At 48.6% G+C, this 19696-nt stretch overlaps 1 protein-coding gene across 3 annotated transcripts in view; it reads left to right on the forward strand.

Moving 5' to 3' along the window:
• The window catches only part of TXNRD3 (thioredoxin reductase 3), a 39840-nt gene extending 20497 nt beyond the window's left edge, over positions 1-19343 (forward strand). For 2 of the 3 annotated variants that reach the window (XM_036869310.1, XM_036869311.1), the window contains 8 exons: positions 731-956; positions 1566-1658; positions 7587-7663; positions 8288-8444; positions 11480-11587; positions 15772-15867; positions 18304-18438; positions 18653-19343. In XM_036869310.1, the coding sequence (XP_036725205.1) occupies positions 731-956; positions 1566-1658; positions 7587-7663; positions 8288-8444; positions 11480-11587; positions 15772-15867; positions 18304-18438; positions 18653-18715 (955 nt within the window). In that variant the 3' untranslated portion in view covers positions 18716-19343. Of the gene's footprint in view, positions 1-730; positions 957-1565; positions 1659-7586; positions 7664-8287; positions 8445-11479; positions 11588-15771; positions 15868-16691; positions 16932-18303; positions 18439-18652 lie in introns of those variants that run through there. The other variant, XM_036869312.1, reaches the window with a different exon arrangement.
• Positions 19344-19696: the final 353 nt, after the last annotated feature.

Below are 19696 nucleotides of genomic sequence, written 5' to 3' on the forward strand. Positions count from 1 at the left end.
AGTTGTAAATAGTATGTTTCTGTGTCTCCAGTTTATTTACTCCCTGTCTTATTTCACAAAAGATTTGAACTAATGACAAATAAAAGCACATACAATGCAAAGCTAAGTAGTTAACATAATGGAGCACAGAGACCGTAGGCTTGGTAAGTAATAAGGTCACAGATGCACACAGGTGTGTTACAGGTCTCCTGGTAGGTGCTCTGGGAACGGGTCTGGGATTTGGCTCTACAATTTCTAGAGCTCACAGGGAAGCAGTGACTACTTCACTGCTTTAGGGTTTCGTGTCTGTATGACAGTAATGAACCAGGTGACCAGGAGAAGCACAGCTGTCCTAATACTGGGATGTAATAGGAATTCTCATTGGACGGTTGTAGCAGTACATACGACCTTGACATATAAAGCTGGACGATGACTTTCACACTTTTTTGAGCAGGCGCACTTTAAGAAATACATTTTTCACTGTGTGGTTGTTCAGGTGAACACACAACACACACGCCAGGCAAAGCAGTGTTTCTTCTTATTACATGGAATGTGGTCTAATATCCTCCATTCCATTGTATTATTTACAAAATCTTGGCCTGTGACCCACTAGTTTGATTTCGAGACACTGGGCTGGACATCTCCCTCCGCAGTGGACACGCACTCCACAGGCTGTCTGTCCCCTTCAGCGCCTGTTCGTTCCGGCCCTGCGTGGCACCATCCCGCCTGGAAACCCCTTCTCTCTTTGCAGCGATGACCTCTTCTCTCTGCCCTACTGCCCGGGCGCGACCCTGGTGGTGGGCGCATCCCCCGCGGCGCTGGAGTGCGCAGGCTTCCTGGCCGGCCTGGGCCTGGAGGTCACGGTCATGGTGCGCTCGCAGCTGCTGCGGGGCTTCGACCAGGAGATGGCCGAGAAGGTGGGCTCCTCCATGCAGCAGCTCGGCGTCCGATTCCTGCGCAAGTTCGTGCCCGTGGAGGTGAGTCCCCAGCACCTGCCAGCCGTGGCTGTCGCCTCGCCCTCCCCGCTCGCGCGCTTCCCTGCTGCCCTCGTTAACTGTGCTCTCCAGGGACCCTGAAGATGGTGCTCCCGCCCCGGGTCTCGGCGCCCAGCCGCCCCTCCCCCTCCTCCCCTTCCCCCTCGCTGTCCCTCCCGCGGCCGCATGTCCTGTCTCAGTGCTGAGGCCTCTGCTCAGGCTTCCTGCCCAACTCCACACCCATTTATGCAGCTGCCTGCTGGGCGTCTCCACTTGAATTCCTCTCAAGCATTTTAAATTTAACAAGACGAAATAAAGCTCTTGATTTCCCCACCGAATGTACTCCCTGCTGTGTTTCCGGCCTGTCTCAGTGCTCGGGAAGTGGTCCCCTGGCACACGCCATCTGTTCAGTCAGTGCCTGGAAAGCATCCCTCCGTGGCTCCCCTTCTGTTGTCTCCAACTAACCCACCCAGCAACTTGTCTCTCCCTCCACATTGTCCCTTGGGACGGCCCTCTTTTCTCTGTCCAAACACCTAAACGTACACACACCCTGTGGGCCACCTATTTTCTGTCACCTGTAGAGATAATCCTCGCACTGTTCCTCCTCGCCAGGTTCAGCAGTTGGAGAAGGGGTCACCCGGGAAGCTGAAGGTAGTGGCTCAATCTACGGAAGGAACAGAGATGATTGAGGGCCTTTACAACACGGTGAGTTTCTGTCGTGTGAGCGGTGGGCGGATGAACACGCTCGTAAGTTAGTGCAGATGAAACTTATGGGAAAATTATACCAGCATTAATTCTTTTCTTGATTCTTCCTGAGAGTCTGATACATATGGAAGGTGGTTGTGCTGTTGACATTTGATAGTTTTCAGTGGTACACGAAGCATAGGATGGTAAAACATACGTGTGTGTGTGACTATGCAGAGAACAAAATCTGGAAGCAGGTGTACCTGACTGCTTCTAGTGCTTACTTCTGGGGAATTAGATGTCTTATACATTTCTGCATTTGAATATTTTTGCAATAAACATTGAATATATTTTATAATCAAAACAACAATAAAGATATTTTCAAAAACAAACAATGTAAAATCTCCAGTGTGACTAGTCCATGGACTTCTGGGTGGCAACAATTCTAATTTAAACTGATGATATTTAGAGACCATTTCTTTTGTAAACTGTAGTTTATACCTTTAACATAAACTGTACACTTATGTTTTACACACTCTTATAACGTGATTCTTTTCAATTAAAAGTAGATAATGTGGAGAGGCTCACCAAAGCCAAAAATATGTAAAACAAAAACAAAAACAAAAATCAGCCTCTGTTCAGATTTTGATTAGGATTGCGGTGGATGCATAACCAGTTGGAAACACTGGACTTCTTTGCAGTATCCAGTCTCGCAGTCCATGAACTTGGTATATCTGTCCTTTGACTTAAGCCATCTGTCATAGTTCCCAACAAAGTTAGTACATTTCTCTGTAGACATCAAGAAGGTCTTCTGTTAGATTTATTCCTAGGTACTTACGTATTACTGTATAGTTACAAATGATGTTTTTTGAAAAAAATGTCATTGTCTTTCACTGTTTGTTGCTGATATATAGAAATGCTGCTGATTTGTGTGATTTGATTTAGTATTCAGTAAGCTTGCTAAAGTCATATTTGGTCATGTATCCTTAGATTATTTGGGGTCTTCTTTGTACATGTTCATAACAAGGGTTTTGCTTCCTCCTTTCAACTGTTTCCCTTTCCTCCTTTTTCTTGCACAAGGGCACCAGCCATGGCCTCCAGCGCAGTGTTAACAAGAAATGCAGAGCCAGGCGCTTCTGTCTGTTTTCAGGGTCGGAAGGAAGGCTTTCACTGTTTCATGGTTATAGAGTAAGGTTTTCCGTAGGGTTTGGGTAGATATTCTTTTTTTTTTTTTTTTTTTTTTTTTTTTTTTAATTTATTTATTTATTTATTTATGGCTGTGTTGGGTCTTCGTTTCTGTGCAAGGGCTTTCTCTAGTTGCGGAAAGTGGGGGCCACTCTTCATTGCGGTGTGCGGGCCTCACTATCGCGGCCTCTCTTGTTGCGGAGCACAGGCTCCAGATGCACAGGCTCAGTAGTTGTGGCTCACGGGCCTAGTTGCTCCGCGGCATGTGGGATCTTCCCAGACCAGGGCTCGAACCCGTGTCGCATGCATTGGCAGGCAGATTCTCAACCACTGCGCCACCAGGGAAGCCTGGGTAGATATTCTTAATCATGCTAAAGAAATCATTTTCTATTCCTTGTTTGCTAAGTGGTTTCTTTTGTTATTTTGGTTTTGTTTGTTTGTTTGTTTGTTTTAAAAGTCAGGAGTGGATATTTAGCTGTAAGATTGTTTCTTTTGTAGCTGTTAATGATTTTTTTTTCTTTAATCTGTTAGTGTGTTGAATTACATTGGTTTTCTAATGTTCAGTCAACTTTGTATTCCTGATAAACCCAACTTGGTAATGGTCCTTTTTATATATTGTTGGATTTGGTTATTTAGAATTTTTGCATCTATATTCAAGAATTGTATTGGCTTATAATTTTCCTTTCATATACTGAACTTTTCAGATTTTGGTATCAAAGTTATTCTAGCTCATGAAAGAAGTTTGGAATATGTTCCTTCTTTTTCTGTTCTCTGGAAGCATTTAGTAATATTAGAATTAGTTCTTTGTATGTTTGATAGAATTCACTGATGCAACCACCAGGGCCTAGAATGTTCAATGAAGATATATTCAGTTTTCTTTAACAGTCAGCAGACCTTTTAAAGCTTTCTACTTTTTTCTATATCAACTTTTGATTTGTTATATTTTCTCAGAATTAGTCTGTTTCATCTAAGTTATCAAATGTATTGGTATAAAGTTGTGCAAAATACCTAAAATTGTGAATTGTTTATTTTTGTAATGATGTATCATTTACATGTAGTGATATGCACAGTTCAACTGGCTTTGACAAGTGTACATGTTTCTGTAATGCACACTCCTTTGAGAGTAACAGAGCATTTCTGTGGAGTCGGAAAGCTGTCTTGCACCCCTTCCCAGTACCTTACCCCAAGCAACCCTGATCTGATTCTGTCACCAGAGACCAGTTGTTCCTATTTAGATGTCACGACGTGGAGCCACGTGGTACGTGCTCCTCGGGGTCTGACTCGGGATCCATCCATGTGGCGTGTATCAGTGGCTGGCTCTTTTCACCATATGAATTGTCTGAATGTACCACAGGTCACTCACTTTCCTGTGGAGGGATGCCAGACTGTTTGCAGCTGGGTTCTTGTGACGAAAACTCTGTGAAGGTTCTTGCTTGAGGCCTTCTGTGGACACACACTTTCCTTTCTTGTGGGTAAATACCTAGCAGTGAAATTGCTTGGTCATTGGGGACTTTCTGTGTTTAACTTTCGGGGAAACTGCCAGACAGCTTCCAAATGATTGTCTCATTTTATATTTACACCAAGGATGCATGAGTTGTGGTTGTTCTGTAGCCTCACCAACATTTGTGGTTGTCGACTTTTTTGTTTAAGCCACTCTAGTGCACATGTAGTGGAATCTTGTTATAGGTTTAACTTGCATCTTCCTAATGACTACAGTGATGTTTGGCAATTTCTCATGTGTTTTTTGGCCATTTAAATATTTTCCCTTATCAAGTGTCTGTTTGAGTCTTTGGCCTATTTTTGGTTGGGTTATTGAATTTTATTTGGAATTGCAGGAGTTCTGTGTGTGTTGTGGGTACATTCCTTTTTCAGATGTATGTGTGTGAATATTTCTTCCCATCTAGTTACCCATTTAGTTTTTTATGGCATCTTTTGATGAGCAATAGTTTTAAATTTTTGCTGAAGTTCAATTTATCAAATTTTTGTTTTATGATTAAAGTTCTCTGTGTTCTCTACCCAGAGGTTGTGAAGATATTCTGCATTTTCTTCCTGAAGCTTTATAGCTTTATCTTTTATGTTTAAGCCTGTAATTCATCTTGAACTAATTTTTGTTTACAGTGTGAGGTAGGAATTGAGATTCTTTTTCTTCCATGTTGATACCCAGAGCCATCTGTGAAAAGACTTCCCTTTGTCCATTGAATTGCTTTGGTGCCTTTGTGATCATGTGATGTTTAACTGTGGGTCTGTTTCTATCCTCTCTGACTTGTTTTGGTCATTGAAGCTTTATAGTAAGTATTAGACCAGGGAGGGTAGGCTCTCTAATTTTGCATAGGGCCTTTCCATATGAAATTTTTTTATTGAAGTATAACTGATTTACAATGTTGTGTTTGTTTCAGGTGTACAGCAAAGTGATTCAGATATATGTGTGTGTGTGTATATATATATATATTCTTTTTCAGATTTTTTTCCAATTATAAGTAATACAATATACTGAATATAGTTCCCTGTGCTATACAGTAGGTCCTTGTTGATTATCTACTTTATACATAGTAGTGTGTACCTGTTAATCCCAAACTCCTAATTTATCCCTCCCCACCTTTTCCCCTTTGGTAACCATAAGTTTGTTTTCTATGTCTGTGAGTCTGCTTCTGTTTTGTGAATAAGTTCATTTGTATCATTTTTTTAGATTCCACATATAAGTGATATCATATGATACTTGTCTTTGTCTAACTTACTTCACTTAGTATGATAATCTCTAGGTCCATCCATGTTTCCAATTTGTTAAAAAAAAAAAAAATCCTGCTGGGATTTTGATTGAGATTGTATTGCTTATGTAGATGAATTTGGGAGAACTGACATCTTAACAACATTGATTTTTCCAGTACACGAACCTCATATATCTTTCCATTTATTTGCGAGTTCTTTAGTTTCTCTCAGCAGCTTTTTGTCATTTTGCTCTAGAGGTCTTTCATGTATTTTGTTAAATTTATCTCTAAGTATTTCATGTTTTTAAGCTACTGTAAATGGTATTTTAAATTTTTAATTTTCAGTGGTTAGTAGGTAGTACACAGAAATACAAATGATTTTTGTATATTGACCTCCTTAGGATTTGTTCTGCATAAAACACCAGTTTTGTTTCTTCTTTCCAGTCTGTGTGCTTTTATTTCTTTTTCTTGCCTTGTTACACTGATTAAGACATCCACAACAGTGTTGAATGGAAATTGTGAGAGTCCCCCATCTCAGCAGTGAGGCCGTCTTTCATCACAGCTGGGATGTGAGCTCTCGGGTTTTTGCAGATGCCTTTTATCAGGCTGGGGAAGTGTTCTTTTATTCTGAGTGTGCTGAGGATTTTATTAAAATCCTCAAAGGGTGTTCAGTTTTGTCAAATGCTGTCCCCACATCTATTGGGATGATTAAGTTGTTTTCTCCTTTATTCTGTTAATATGGTGAATTACACTGATTGATTTTTGTATGTTAAACCAGATTTGTATTTTTGGGACAAAGCCCACTTTTTTTATGTTGCTCTATTTTACTTGCTGACATCTGTTAAGGATTTTGCATCTATGTTCATGAGGAGTGCTGGCTTCTAATTTTCTTTTCTTTTCCTGCCCTTGTTTGATTCTGTGTCAGATGATCGTGCCGGCCTTCTACAAAGGACTTGGGACGTGGTCCCTCTTCTGTGTCCCGGAGAGTTTGTGTATCATTAATGTTATTTCTTTTTTTTTTTAATTATTTATTTATTTTATTTATTTTTGGCTGCACTGGGTCTTTGTTGCTGCTTGTGGGCTTTCTCTAGTTGTGGTGAGCAGAGGCTACTCTTCATTGTGGTGCGCGGGCTTCCCATGGCGGTGGCTTCTCTCGTTGCAGAGCACGGGTTCTAGGCACGCAGGCTTCAGTAGTTGTGTCACGTGGGCTCAGTAGTTGTGGCTCGTGGACTCTAGAGCTCAGGTTCAGTAGTTGTGGCACACGGGCTCAGTTGCTCTGTGGCATGTGGGATCTTCCTGAACCAGGGCTCGAACCCGTGTCCCCTGCATTGGCAGGCGGATTCTCAACCACTGCGCCACCAGGGAAGTCCTTAGTGTTATTTCTTAAGTGTTCCATAGACTCTACCGATGAAGTCACCTGGGTCTGGAGTTAATTTATGGGAAGTTTATACATTGTGGATTCAGTTTCTGTAATGAGTATAGAGTTCCTTAGTCTGCTAGGGCTGCCATAACAAAGTGCCACTAGATGGGGTTCCTCTCGGCTCTGGAGACCAGACCCCTGAGATCAAAGTGTGAGTAGACTAGTCTCCTCTGAGGCCTGTCTCCTGGGCGTGTAGACGGCCGCCTTCTCCGTGTGTCCTCACGTGATCACCCCTCAGTTTGTGTTGTGTGTGTCTCAAAAACCTCTTCTTATGTAAGGACACAAGTCAGACTGGGATTAGGCCACCCTAATGGCCTTGTTTTACCTTAATCACCTCTGCAAAGGCCCCATCTCCAAATACAGTCGCATTCTGAGGTTCTGGGGTTTAGGGCTGCAACATGAATTTGGGGAAGGGGCACAATGCAGCCCACGACGTAGGGTTATTCAGACTTGTATGGGTGCAAGTTTGGTAAATTCTGTCTTTCAAGGAATCTATTTTGTCTAAACTGTCAAATTTATTGGCATAGGGTGTTCATAATAGTCTGTTACTATCCTTTTAATGTCTGAAGGATCCATAGTGATGTTGCCTCTGTCATTCCTGATATTGATCATTTGTTTTTGCTCTCTCTCTAAATGTAGGTTTTGTTAGCAATTGGTCGTGACTCCTGTACGAAGAAGATCGGGCTGGAGAAGATTGGTGTCAAAGTCAATGAGAAGTGAGTCCCGGGCGTCACCACCCAGCGCTGCACAGGGCAAGACCCAGCGCTGCACGGGGCAAGACCCAGCGCTGCACGGGGCAAGACCCTGCACTGCACAGGGCACGGCGTTTCTACACACCACCTCCTGGAGACTCTTATCCAATTACTAACATGCAAAGTTTCAATGCTTTAAATTTACTTTATAAGTACTGTGCCAGCTCTGTATTATCAATTTTTTCATTAATCAGTTGATAACTCTTCATGTTTTCCTTAAATATCTCATGCATTAAACAGTTATTTAAAAAAAATTGTGGGAATGTATTCACCTACTTTCTGTGATTTAGAATGAATTTGTATGTCCTTGATCAGGCAGAGAGAAAAATTTCAAAGCTATGGGTTTGACTCTGGGGGAATCTAGAGATACTTTGGCACCCAGAAAGTGGGCCTGGTTTTCCAGCCAGAAGGGTGTTTCTTCAGGAGCCGCAGGTGCCCCAGTTGTTTGAGCCCTCAGACACTTGATGACAGAGTTGCCCGAGCGCTTAGCGGGGTCTTTCTCTCTGAGTCAGTCTTTTCCTGGACAGGCGTTCGTGTCCAGCAGTGCAGTGTCGGTCGCAATATCTTTCTTCTTTCCAAACGTAACAGGACTGGCAAAATCCCAGTGAACGACGTGGAGCAGAGCAGCGTGCCCTACGTCTACGCCGTCGGGGACGTCGCGGAGGGTAAGCCTGAGCTCACGCCCGTCGCCGTGCAGGCAGGCAAGCTGCTGGCTCGAAGGCTTTTTGGGGGCCGTTTAGAAAAGGTAAGTTTCTTACTGCTGTTTCTGAGATAATGTCTAAATCAAAATTATGATTTGAGGACCATCAGTACAGGTGGCACCGTGTGCCTGTGTTGCTGGGGAAGCTTCCCCCTAAACCGTTTGCAGTTCCGTACCGTTTACTGATGGTTTTAAATAAATATCTTAGGAGTATCTTAACGTGCAAGCCATTGTACTGGGTGACATTCCCGGGGTGGTGGGGGGTGCCCAGGCAGGGACGCCTTGTCTTCTGACTGGAGGGGTCTGGAAACGCGTCCCGGGTGGCAGGGCCCTGCGGCCTGGGGCGGAAGGGGCCGGCCTCTGCGCCTGCTCAGCCTGTGGGCCTGGTCTAGCCACCCCGCTTCTCCGGGCTCCGGGCTCTGCTTCAGCCGACGCACGGCTGACGGCGCATCGCTGACGGCGCATCCGGCGCTCCCTGCAGTCTCCCCGCCTCCCGCAGTCTCTGGTCACAGACGAGCCTCTTGCTCTGCGGGCTGTGTCTGCCCGGGCCGAGGGTGGTCTCGGGAGCCCCCAGCCCCGCGCGTCAGGAGAGCAGGGACCCGTGCGCGGCTGGCAGATGAGGGCGGCGGGGGAGGTGGCCAGGCCGCATCAGTGGGGGCGGTGCTCAGGGGGCCTGCTGTGCTGCCCCAGCCTCAGTGCAGAGAGAGGCCTGGCGTGTGCCGGCAGAGCAGGGGGTCCCACAGCTGGGAAGGAAGAGTCTGGGAGCTAATCTGGTGCCAGATCATCAAAAATCTGGGAGGCCGCAATAAGGAACCTTTATGTCCCCCAGCGTTTTATTCAGAAAGGTGTTAAACTGCAGAAAGATTAGTAACAATCACCCGTATGGACCTCCCGCCCGGACGGTTTAGGTGTTAATGCCGTGCCATTCACTACCCCCCCTCCCCCCGCCCACATTTCCGAGCATGTGGATATTCAACACAAAGACTGTTTTGCTGAGCTTCTGGAAGTGAGTGGCAGGCGCTCTGCCCCCAAAAAACGCTTCCAGCCAGCGTCCCCTAGGAACAAGGGTGCTGCCCTCCATGACCACAGCTCCACCTGCGTGCTGAGGACGTGAGCAAAGCGCGTCACCCGTGGGCACACGTGCGCACCGCCCGGCTCATCTGGCTTTTCAAGCTCTTAGGTCTCTTTTAATCTGCCAGAGCCCCTGCCTCTATTTACCCGTTTCTTTGCTTTATTTCTCATGACGGGTTTCTTGACGGATCCAGGCTACTCTTCTTGCAGAGCGTCTCACGTCCTGGTTTCTCTGATGCTTTGCATGAGCAGGTTCAGGAGGAATGTTTGGGGCCCGGCTTCTTCCTAAGGAACTCCCTGTGCTGTGTTTCACCACCAGGTGCCCAGCGAGGTCGTGTGTGCAGACCTCGTGGGCACACGGAGGCGTGGGTGGGTGCAGGGTGACTGGGGCCGCGGCCCTGCTGGCCTCGGCGGGGGCAGGAGTGAACGGATGGGGAGCTGTCCCCTCCCCAGGGCACGAGCACTGGGCTGTAGGAAGCACAGCAGTTGCCTGAGGTCCTGAGAAGCGGATCCCAGGGGCCGTGGGCGGAGAGGTGAGAAGACAGGGCAGCGCGTTTGCAGAGGGAGGTCAGAGGACCAGGGCGGAAGGGAAGGCTGCAGGTGGGGTGAGGCGCGGCCCAGCTCAGGTGCAGGTTGGAGTTCAAGATGTGGGGCGTGCTTTAGGTGAAAGGGGAAGCTGGGGAGTTTCCTGTTGGTTTTCCTCAGTTGATATAGAGCAGGAGAAAAGAACCTGCTGAGAATGAGGCGTCCCCTGTAAGCCGTGGGAGGCAGGGTTGATGGCCAGATCGATGAGCATCCGAGGACCTAGGAGGGTCAGGCACTGCTGCATACAGCCGTCTGCGCTTCTGTGCGCTTCTGTAGCCACGCTGGAAAAAAGAGAACAAATGCTTGGCTGGTCTGTGATTGGTGGGTCGTGGAACACGACATGTCGGGGCCTAAGGTGAGGGTCAGGCTGGCGCGCGGTGCCCACATCGTCCACCGCGTGCAGGGACGCCCGGGGGTGTGTGACTGGCTTTCCTCTCGGGCCGCAGAGCAGCGCCTCGCTCAGGCCGTCACGTCGACGGGGCTTCTCGTGAGGATCCCACGGTAACCTGCAGGGAGAACCAGGCTGGGGTGGGGCTGGGCTCCAGGCTGCTCTGGGCCCCGAAAGGGGGGGTTCCTGGTTGGCTCCCACTCTGGCTGAGCATTTCTTCCTGTCCAGCCGCCACCCGGGGGCTTCACCCCCGGGGGCCTCTCCCTTCGCCTCTAGTTCATATCCTACAAAGGGAAGAATTTGACGGACGGAGCTCCCCTTTTCCTCATGCAGTGCGGGCGGCCGGTCGCTCCCTTTGGGTTGGAGTCTCCCCTGAGCTAGTCACCTGTGAGCTGTTGGCGGGGTGGGGGAAGTCGTGCGGTGGGCACCGCTGCCCTTGAGGAGCTGTGGGCGGGCAGCACAGTGGCCTTCCTCTCTGGCTCTGCCCGCCCCCTTTCTCGGCCCCGCACACGCTTTCTCTCTGCGCCGTCACAGTCTCCAGACAGGCGTGCGCCTGTGCACACACTCGCGCCCCGGGATGCAGGGCTGCTGGGGACGGCGTGTGGGGCTCAGGGTCTGCAGCCTTCCCGTGATGTCCTCCTGTGCTCTGTCCCAGGCTGATAAGGGCCATGAAGGGTCCCGTCTCTGGGCCCCGCGGTGTGGCGGCCCTCCATGCGCGTGGCCGTCTCCCCGGGGCGGGCTGGTCCGCTCATTCTGCCCTGCGCGGCTGAGCGGCTTCTCTGCTCATCCCTGCAGGGGCGCGCTCACGTGCACGGCTGCGGTGGCCCAGGTCCCTGTGCAATGGCAGCGCGTGGCCCCTGCCCTGGAGTCGGGGCGCGCCCGTCTGCTCAGTGACTCAGTTCCCTGAAACGGTGGCAGTGAGGGTCACCTGCACGGGACCGTGCTTGTTGATCTTCCTTTTACAAATGTGCGTCGTATGGATTTTCGCTGTAAAAAGTACCACAAAGTAAAAGACCGTGACTGGTTTCTCTTGCAGTGTGACTATATTAATGCCCCCACCGTGGTGTTCACGCCCCTGGAGTACGGCTGCTGCGGGTACGCGGAGGAGAAAGCCGTGGAAGTGTACCGGAAGGAGAATCTGGAAGTAAGGTGGTGTGACTCTGGCATGGTCAGACCTTCTCTTTTAATCCACGGTTTGTCTTCAGTCACTTTTTGTTTTGTAGTTTTGCGAGTTACCGTAATGGTTGTATTGTAGGAAATTGTATTCCTACTTCAGGAAAATTGGAAATCATGTAAACCCTGTCTCTAGCAAGCTGTAATAATTACACAGCTGGGGAAAGAAGGACATATGTTCTGTGCATCAGGGCTCCGAGCTACAGCAACAGGCTTCTGCCTGAGGAAGCTTATGGGAGGGTCGCCGTGCGACCTTCGGGGTCGCGGGAGTGTCCGAGGCCTTGGGGAGGGGTGGGAACCAGGAGCTGGGAGGCGTGTCAGCTCCTCCTCTTCCTGGTGGGAGTTTGTGCGCGTGCGCGGGCAGTGCTGACCCCGTAGGAACAGAAATGCACGTAGCGGGAGAATGTGGCCCTTCCCTGCTCCGAGTTCACCCGTAGTTCTGGTCTTTGGAGGAACTAACTGACTCACTGTTTCTCGTCTCAATTACAAATTATGAGGGACGATCGCTGGTCCGGGCCGGGTCTGCTGTCCACACCCTCCCGCTTGGCGTGACGGGAGCCGGACTCAGGCAGGACCTGGTCCGGGACCCTCCGCCACCCGCGGGCTCAGGGGAGGGGCAGGTCCGGGGCTGTCGGCCTGCTGGGGCTGCGGGCTCCTCAGACGCCCCGAAGGTGCTCTCACCCCCCCTCCACCCCTGCCCGTCTGGTCACAACTGCCTCGTAAGCGGGTGGTTCGGGTGGCTTCTCCCTGCACCTCCTCCCCACACAGGAGGGGTGGGGAGGTGAGAAGGGTCAGAGGTTGAGGACCGCTCGCCGTTTGAAGCAGGTGAGTTGAAGTCGCAGGCCCCCCCTCCCGGTTACGGGGCGTCCTCTGAAGCACAGCACCGAGGCTCCTGCGCTGAACGGCCGAATGACTTCCTGAGACGCTCCTTTATGTTTCCGGGGTGGGGGACCAGAATGATGACAGATGGTGCGATTTTAGGTGGTGTTTCCAATGAGAAATTTCCATTTTAGAGGACATTATTTGATCAGTGTTTATAATTCACTTCTGGTAATAATGAACCACCCATTTGCAGTGGTGAACTTTTACTGGGGTCTTGGAAAAGTGATGGTAACAATTACGGATTTAACACTTAGTTCTAAAACTTTCTGAAATCAATGAGAAATTAAGCTCGGCAGGCACATGAGAGGAAGGATGCAGGAGGCTGTACCCAGATAAAGGGATGTCTCTGTAGGAAGGGTTCCCAGGTTTGTGGGGTTACTTTAAGGTCTCTTTCCTAAGGCTCACTGCAGATCAACTCACCTAGTCTGTACATTTATTTACTGCATTTTACAGGACTGAAAATTTGATCTATTAGTATTTTTTTAATATTCCAATTATAAAGAGGAATGAGAAAGCCTCTCATAAATACGCATATAATTTTTTTAAATGAGGAAATTAAGGTGAAAAGAAGATGAGGGTAGAAACAATAAGACAGCATAAGAAGAAAGATTAATTTGTTCACAAAATTCATGCCGTAAAGTCCGGTGGACTTTCATCTCTCTGATAATGAACTTGTATGCAGAGTATCTAAAGAACTCTTACAACGCAACAATAAAAAAACCCCAAATAACCCAATTTTTTAAAGGGCAAAGAATCTGAATAGGTATTTCTCCAAAGAACATACACAAATGGCCAATAAGCACATGAAAAAGTTGTCAGTGTCATTAATCACCAGGGAAACGTACATCCAGATCTTAGTGAGACACCACAGGGATGGTTTGTAAAAATGGTCACCGTTTCTGTGGGTTGTCTTCTCACCTTCGTGATGGTGCCCTTTGGAGCACGAAAATCTTTCATTCTGATGAAGTCCAATATGTCTTTTTTGTTTTCTGTTGCCGGCCACATGTACTTTTGATGTCACTTCTGATAAACCAGTGCCTAATCCAAAGTCGTGAAGATTGATGCCTATGTTTTTCCTTCTAAGCGTTTTACAGTTTTCAGCTCTTACATCTGGGTCTGTGATCCATTCTGAGTTATTTTTTGTACACGTGTGAGGTAGGGGTCCGACTTCATTCTTTTGCGTGTGGATGCGCATTTCTCTGTGAATAACTTCTACCTAGTAAAGGAAACACCGCCAATGATCTAGCTACAAATTTGAGTATAATTGGGAGGGTGGGGATGAGAGTGCAGGGGCCAGGGAGGAACGAGTTAAATCCTCCTCCTCAATAGGGCGAGTCAGTAAGTGAAGCCGAGCGTAGGGGAGTCGGGTAAGTGCAGTGTAAGCGTGCTGTGTAGAAGCACGGGGCGCGAACGACCGCGCGCAGGAGGTGCAGGTGGTTATGCTGACTGATTGAAGAGGGCACCGGGGCGGCCCAGGTGGCTGGGTTCATGACAGAGCTTTGAAAATCTGCAGTTAGTGTGTATAATTTGATTAAAAAATTAAAACTTTAAAAAAAGACAATCATAGGGAGATTTTGTTTGTTTGGTTGTTTTGCCCTTGCCGCGCGCGTGTGGGATCTTAGTTCCCTGACCAGGGATCGAATCTGCACCCTCAGCAGTGAAAGCACCCAGTCCTAAGCACTGGACCGCCAGGGAATTCCCAAGGGTGATTCTGAATAAGGAGAGTACCAGGGGGAGACCAGTCCTGTCAGAGACTGAAATGTATCCTGTAACTACAGTAATTAGACTTGTGCCGGAGTGGCACGCAGGTGACAGAAAGATTAGTGGGACAGAATTTGGAACCCAGATTGATTCAAGCGCTTAGAAGAATTAACGTGTGGTAAAGGTGGTATTTTAAATCTGTGGGAAAGGACATTCATTTAAAGGTGCTGGAGTCTAAGGGGACAGCATTCAGGAAAAATACGAAGTTGGGTCCACACTTCACACCCACTTTGAACCAGAAGGATTAGAAACTTAAATAAAGTAAAATCTTGCAAGTACCAGGAGGAAAAACACACCTCACACACACGAGGAAAGGAGCGGGAAGGGTGTGGGAAGAGGGGTCGGTGCAGGGGCTCAGGGCGCATCAAAGCCAGGAGCTTGCAGTTTCAGAAGTCCTGTTTAAAACCTTGGAGTTTGCACCATTTCTTTTCTTGACCTTAGGGGTGTATTTTAGGAGTACTATCTTGAGATGAAGAAGCATTTATCTTCTGTTCCTAATAGCCACAGAGATTGACAAGTTTGTATTAAAATATGAGGAAGAGTTTATTTCTCTCCTGTTAAATACACATTAAATCTAATGTTTTATGTTAAATCTAATGTTTTTTGTTACAAGTAGCTGTGGAGTATGGTGTGTTTTAAATAAAAATGTCATTTTAACTACGTACGCATTAACCACTGATGCTTCCTTCACTTTTAAAATGGTTATTTCTGGGCAGTGGGATTTTTTTTCCCACTTTCTTTGTAATTCTCTGCACTGTGTTATTCTTTTAATAACCTTGTATCATTGTTATAAAAACAATAAAGACAGTATTCCAACTGTAAAATACATCATCCTGTTAAAGAACAAAGAACCAGTACTTAAATCCCTCCGCGGCAGGGGATAGTTGAGAGCACATTCTCATCCTGGCAGCGCACGCAGATCCACCGCCTTCTGTGTGGGTGATTAGGCGGAGGACCACCGGGACGTGTAGCCGCCCCGAGGGGATGAGGGGACGGACGGTGTGTGGTCCGCCCCTGAGGCCTGAGCGGGTTGGGGGCCTTCGAGGTACCCTGGGCTCTGGGGGAGGGGGGCCTTCAGGTGGCGGGGGCAGTGTTCCTCGTACCGCGGGTGGCTGGACTGTCTTGTGGCTTCTGCTTCTCCTAGATTTGGTTTGAATATGAGCCTCACAGGAGGCGTGTGAACTGATGGAGGGCAGGACCTAAGGCTTTCTTTACTGTCTCAGCCCCACAGGGCCTGGAGCGTTGGCTGCTTGGCGAGTAGCCCTCTAGGTGCTTGAGAACCGAAGTTAGTTAATCGGAGATGTTTTGGGACTAACGGCAGAGCAAAGCAAAGGTCACACACTCTGCAGCTGGCAGTTAGGAGCTCGCCCAGATGCTCCCATCAGATTCATAAGCTGGGATCATGCAAGTTTAAATTTCTGAGAGCTGGTGCAGAAATTGTCGTCTTTGTATAATAAGGAGCCTGTCAAGGAGCGGTCTCCATGGACACCGACCTTGGCCTCTGTCTTGCAGGTCTACCACACTTTGTTCTGGCCTCTCGAGTGGACAGTGGCCCGCAGAGACAGCAACACCTGTTACGCAAAGATCATCTGCAGTAAATTCGACAATGTACGTCATACGGTTGGAAGCAGGAATGCTCTTATTTTAAAACAAAGCCTTTATTCTAGTATTTGGGTTTTTATAATCTCTTTAAAGATAGCTCTAAGGGCCAGGTGGAAATCCTTGAAACTGTTACCCAGGCACTGTGTTTGCAGAGTGACAGTTGGGCAGTGACTTACCTGTTCAAAATCATCAGAATGTGTCACTCCAGAGCTGTCTAACTTGGCAGTTTAGAAGTACAGGATCTGTGAAAATTTGGGTCATCAGTGCTGAAATGTAAGGCGTATGTTTGTGTACATTTGGAAATACAGGCATACCTCGAAGGTACTGTGGTTAGGTTCCAGACCACTGCAATAAATCGAGTTTTGCAGTAACGTGAGCCACAAAATTCTTTGGTTTCCCAGTGCTTATAAAGGTTATGTTTACACTATACTGTAGTCTATTATGTGTGCAATCGCATTATGTCTAAGACGACAATGTACGACCTTAACTTAAAAATATGCTAAAAAACCCTGACCATCCCCTGAGCCTCAGCCAGCTGTAGCCCTTCTGCTGGCGCAGGGTCTCGCCTCCAGTGCTGGCGGCCGCTGACCGGTCCGGATGGAGGCGGCTGTGGCCATTTCTGAGAACAAAGCCTCCGTGAAGTTCGCCGCACTGATGGACTCTTCCTTTCATGAGTGATTTCCCTGGAGCAGCAATGGTGTTTGGCAGCGATTTACCCACAGACCTTCCTTCAAAACTGCAGTCAATCCTCTCAAACCCTGCAGCTCCTTTATCAACGAAGTTTGTGTCGTGTCCCAAGGCCTTTGCTGTCGTTTCAACTCTCTTCACAGCCTCTTCACCAGCAGTAGATTCCGTGTTAGGAAACCACTCTCTGCTCATCCATAAGAAGCAGCCCCTCATCCGTTCACGTTTCATCACAAGATGGCAGCAGTTCAGTCCCACCTTCAGCCTCCACTTCTAGCTCTAGCTCCCCTGCCGTTTCCACCACGTCTGCAGTCCTTCCTCCACGAAGTCTCGAACCCCTCAAAGTCATCCAGGAGGGCTGGAATCAGCTTCTTCCAAACTCCTCTTAGTTTTGATATGTTGACCTCTTCCCATGAATCACAAATGTTCTTTTTTTTTTAATTTTTATTGGCCGCGCCATGCGCACGAGGCACGTGGGATCCTAGTTCCCCGATCAGGGGTCGAACCCGCGCCCCCTGCACGGGAAGCACGCAGTCTTAACCACCGGACCGCCAGGGAAGTCCCGCAGATGTTCTTAACGGCATCTAGAATGGTGAATCCTTTCCAGAAGGTTTTCAATTTACTTTGCCCAAATCCATCAGAGGAATCACTGTCTATGGCAGCTACAACCTAACAAAGTGTATTTCTTAAATAATAAGACTTGAAAGTCAAAATTACTTCTTGATCTATGGGCTGTAGAAAGGATGTTGTGTTGGCAGGCATGAAAACAACATTAATCCCATTGTCCATCTCCATCAGAGCTCTTGGGTGACCAGGTGCGTTGTCAGTGAGCAGTAACCTACTGCCCCTTTCTTTTACTTTTGTCCAAATTTCCGTTTCTGGAGTGTCACCCCACCACTCACTGTCTTCCTGGAGCTATGCTGAAAATCACGAACAGGCTTCCATCTCTCAGAAGCTCCTCACTTTCATTAATAAGTGGCTTCCCCCTCTCTGGGCCGCTCCTTCTCCCACTTTGCTGCACGTGCACCCCTCAGAGGTTCCCGTCCACGGCCCCCTGGGAGCGCAGCTCACGGGGCATCCGTTTGCCCGCCTGCCGTGGGTGCCCGGAGAGTGGGGGGCACAGACTCCTGCCGCCTGTCATGCTCTCTCTCTTCACCCTGTGCACTTTAACCCTGAAGCTCTGGATGAAGAAAAGTGATGAGAAAACATGGACAGAGGAAGCCTGAGTGCTGGGAGTGCACGGGGACGAGCCCGCGTCCCCCGGGCCTGCATGCGCGCAGGGACGAGAGCCGCGCGTCCTTGCGGCTCGCAGTCCCTGGGGTGGGGAGCAGGGGCCGCTGGCCACTCCTCGGTGTCTGCTGAGCCGCCTCGGAGCCTGGCAGCCTGCATCCTGGGCTGGGAGTAGCGCCTGCTGCCTCGGAACTTAGACTTATTCCAGCCTTGGCTGTTAGTTGGGATTTGTCGTGTTGTCGTTTAGCGCTATCTCAGTGTAATGCAGAAATGTCCATCATACTAACAGACTCCTTCGTGCAGCAGGTTAATTGTTCATTCCGGTAAGTCTGAGTGCATGTTAACGCAGGATGTGCATTTACTGGCTCACCTAACAGATTCTCGCAGGGCACGGTTTCATGGTGGTGTTCTCTGCTCAGTTCAGCGTTAGAAGTGCTTTTCTGTGGGAGTTGCTGTCAGTTTCAATGGTGAACTTGGGATGACGAGATTCCTATTCAGATCCTTAACCTACTGGCTTCCCTTTGGAAGGATCGGGTGATAGGATTTCACATCCTTGGACCGAAGGCCGGTGAGATCACCCAAGGATTCGCAGCCGCCATGAAGTGTGGGCTCACAAAGCAGCTGCTGGACGACACCATTGGGATCCACCCCACGTGTGCAGAGGTACGGACACGGGAGCTTGTAGACGTGGACTCGGTTGGTGTGGTTTGGAAAACTGTGATAAAGCATGTTGTCAATAGACAAATTTTATGTTAATAACTGCTTTGTATGCCTTAAAGGATGATGTCGATGTTGTATTCAGGACGTGATTTCTTGCAGCAGAGCTCAAGTACCGACAGCTAAGTGTGAATTCGTGTTGTTTCCTTCCCGTGGGCAGGTGTTCACCACCTTGGAGATCACGAAGTCATCGGGGCTGGACATCACGCAGAAGGGCTGCTGAGGCTAAGCCGCTGCTGTCGCTTTCCTTGTCCCGCTCCCGTTTCTGTGAAGACGGCGTGCTCTCGGGTAAGCCCGGGGACAGCGTGGGGACAAGGAGGCGGGACAGCAGCAGTGCCGTCCACCCGCCTGGCTGACGGGGGGGGGGCAGCCACGCTGCGTCCTTGACGTCTTAGCTCAGAGCCGCCAGGTGAGCCAAGACTGACCTCTTCCCCATCAGCTCCCCTGACAGACCTTTTAGTCACACGACTCATCTAAGTCGATGTCCCTGGTTGCTAGTGTTTTTATCCCCTTGCTTTGTTGAGTCCATGGAAGTATTTTCTTTTATGAAACTGACTATAAAGTGGGCATCTTCAGCACATGGGTGTCTGGGACACCCCCGTAGCTGCCGCAGAGCACTAGCGTGCCGTCTTCTCCTGTGGGCACGTGTGGAGCCACGGGCAGACCTCCTCGCCCTCTTCTGGTTCCCGAAAGTGACCACCTGGCCGCTCTCCTCTTCGTGTCACTGGACTGAGCAGAATATCTCACGTCAGAGAGAGATGCTTGGACTTCTCATGTTGATCTTAAGAATAATATTTAAAAGTTCTCAATACTGTATCATGTGAAACGTAATTGAAAACTATTTAGGTGGTTCTCTTCTCAGTCTGTTTCCTTACGGTCGGGTTCAGTAAGTGAACAGGTGACGTTAGGAGATTCCTTTTGAGTTTGCACACCTGTCAGCATCTAAAAGGCCCTTGAGGTGGGAGGCCCGCCCGGGGTCGTTTTGGAACCTTGTTTCCTTGGGAGCAGACCCCCCCAGCACCAAGTTGAGGGTTCCAGGCGGCAGTGCTCTCCTGGGCCGTACGCTGGCCGCCTGCTTCTGTGGTCAGAACATCTGGGCATACGTTTTAAAAGAAGCTCTAAGCCAGGAACCAATTAGGGAGCACCATCTGTGGATGGGGCTGGGGCAGGGATTGGGCACCCAGAGTAAGGCACGCAGGATCCA

This window comes from Balaenoptera musculus, chromosome 11 (genome assembly GCF_009873245.2).
Source record: "Balaenoptera musculus isolate JJ_BM4_2016_0621 chromosome 11, mBalMus1.pri.v3, whole genome shotgun sequence".
NCBI classification, from domain to species: Eukaryota; Metazoa; Chordata; class Mammalia; order Artiodactyla; family Balaenopteridae; genus Balaenoptera; species Balaenoptera musculus.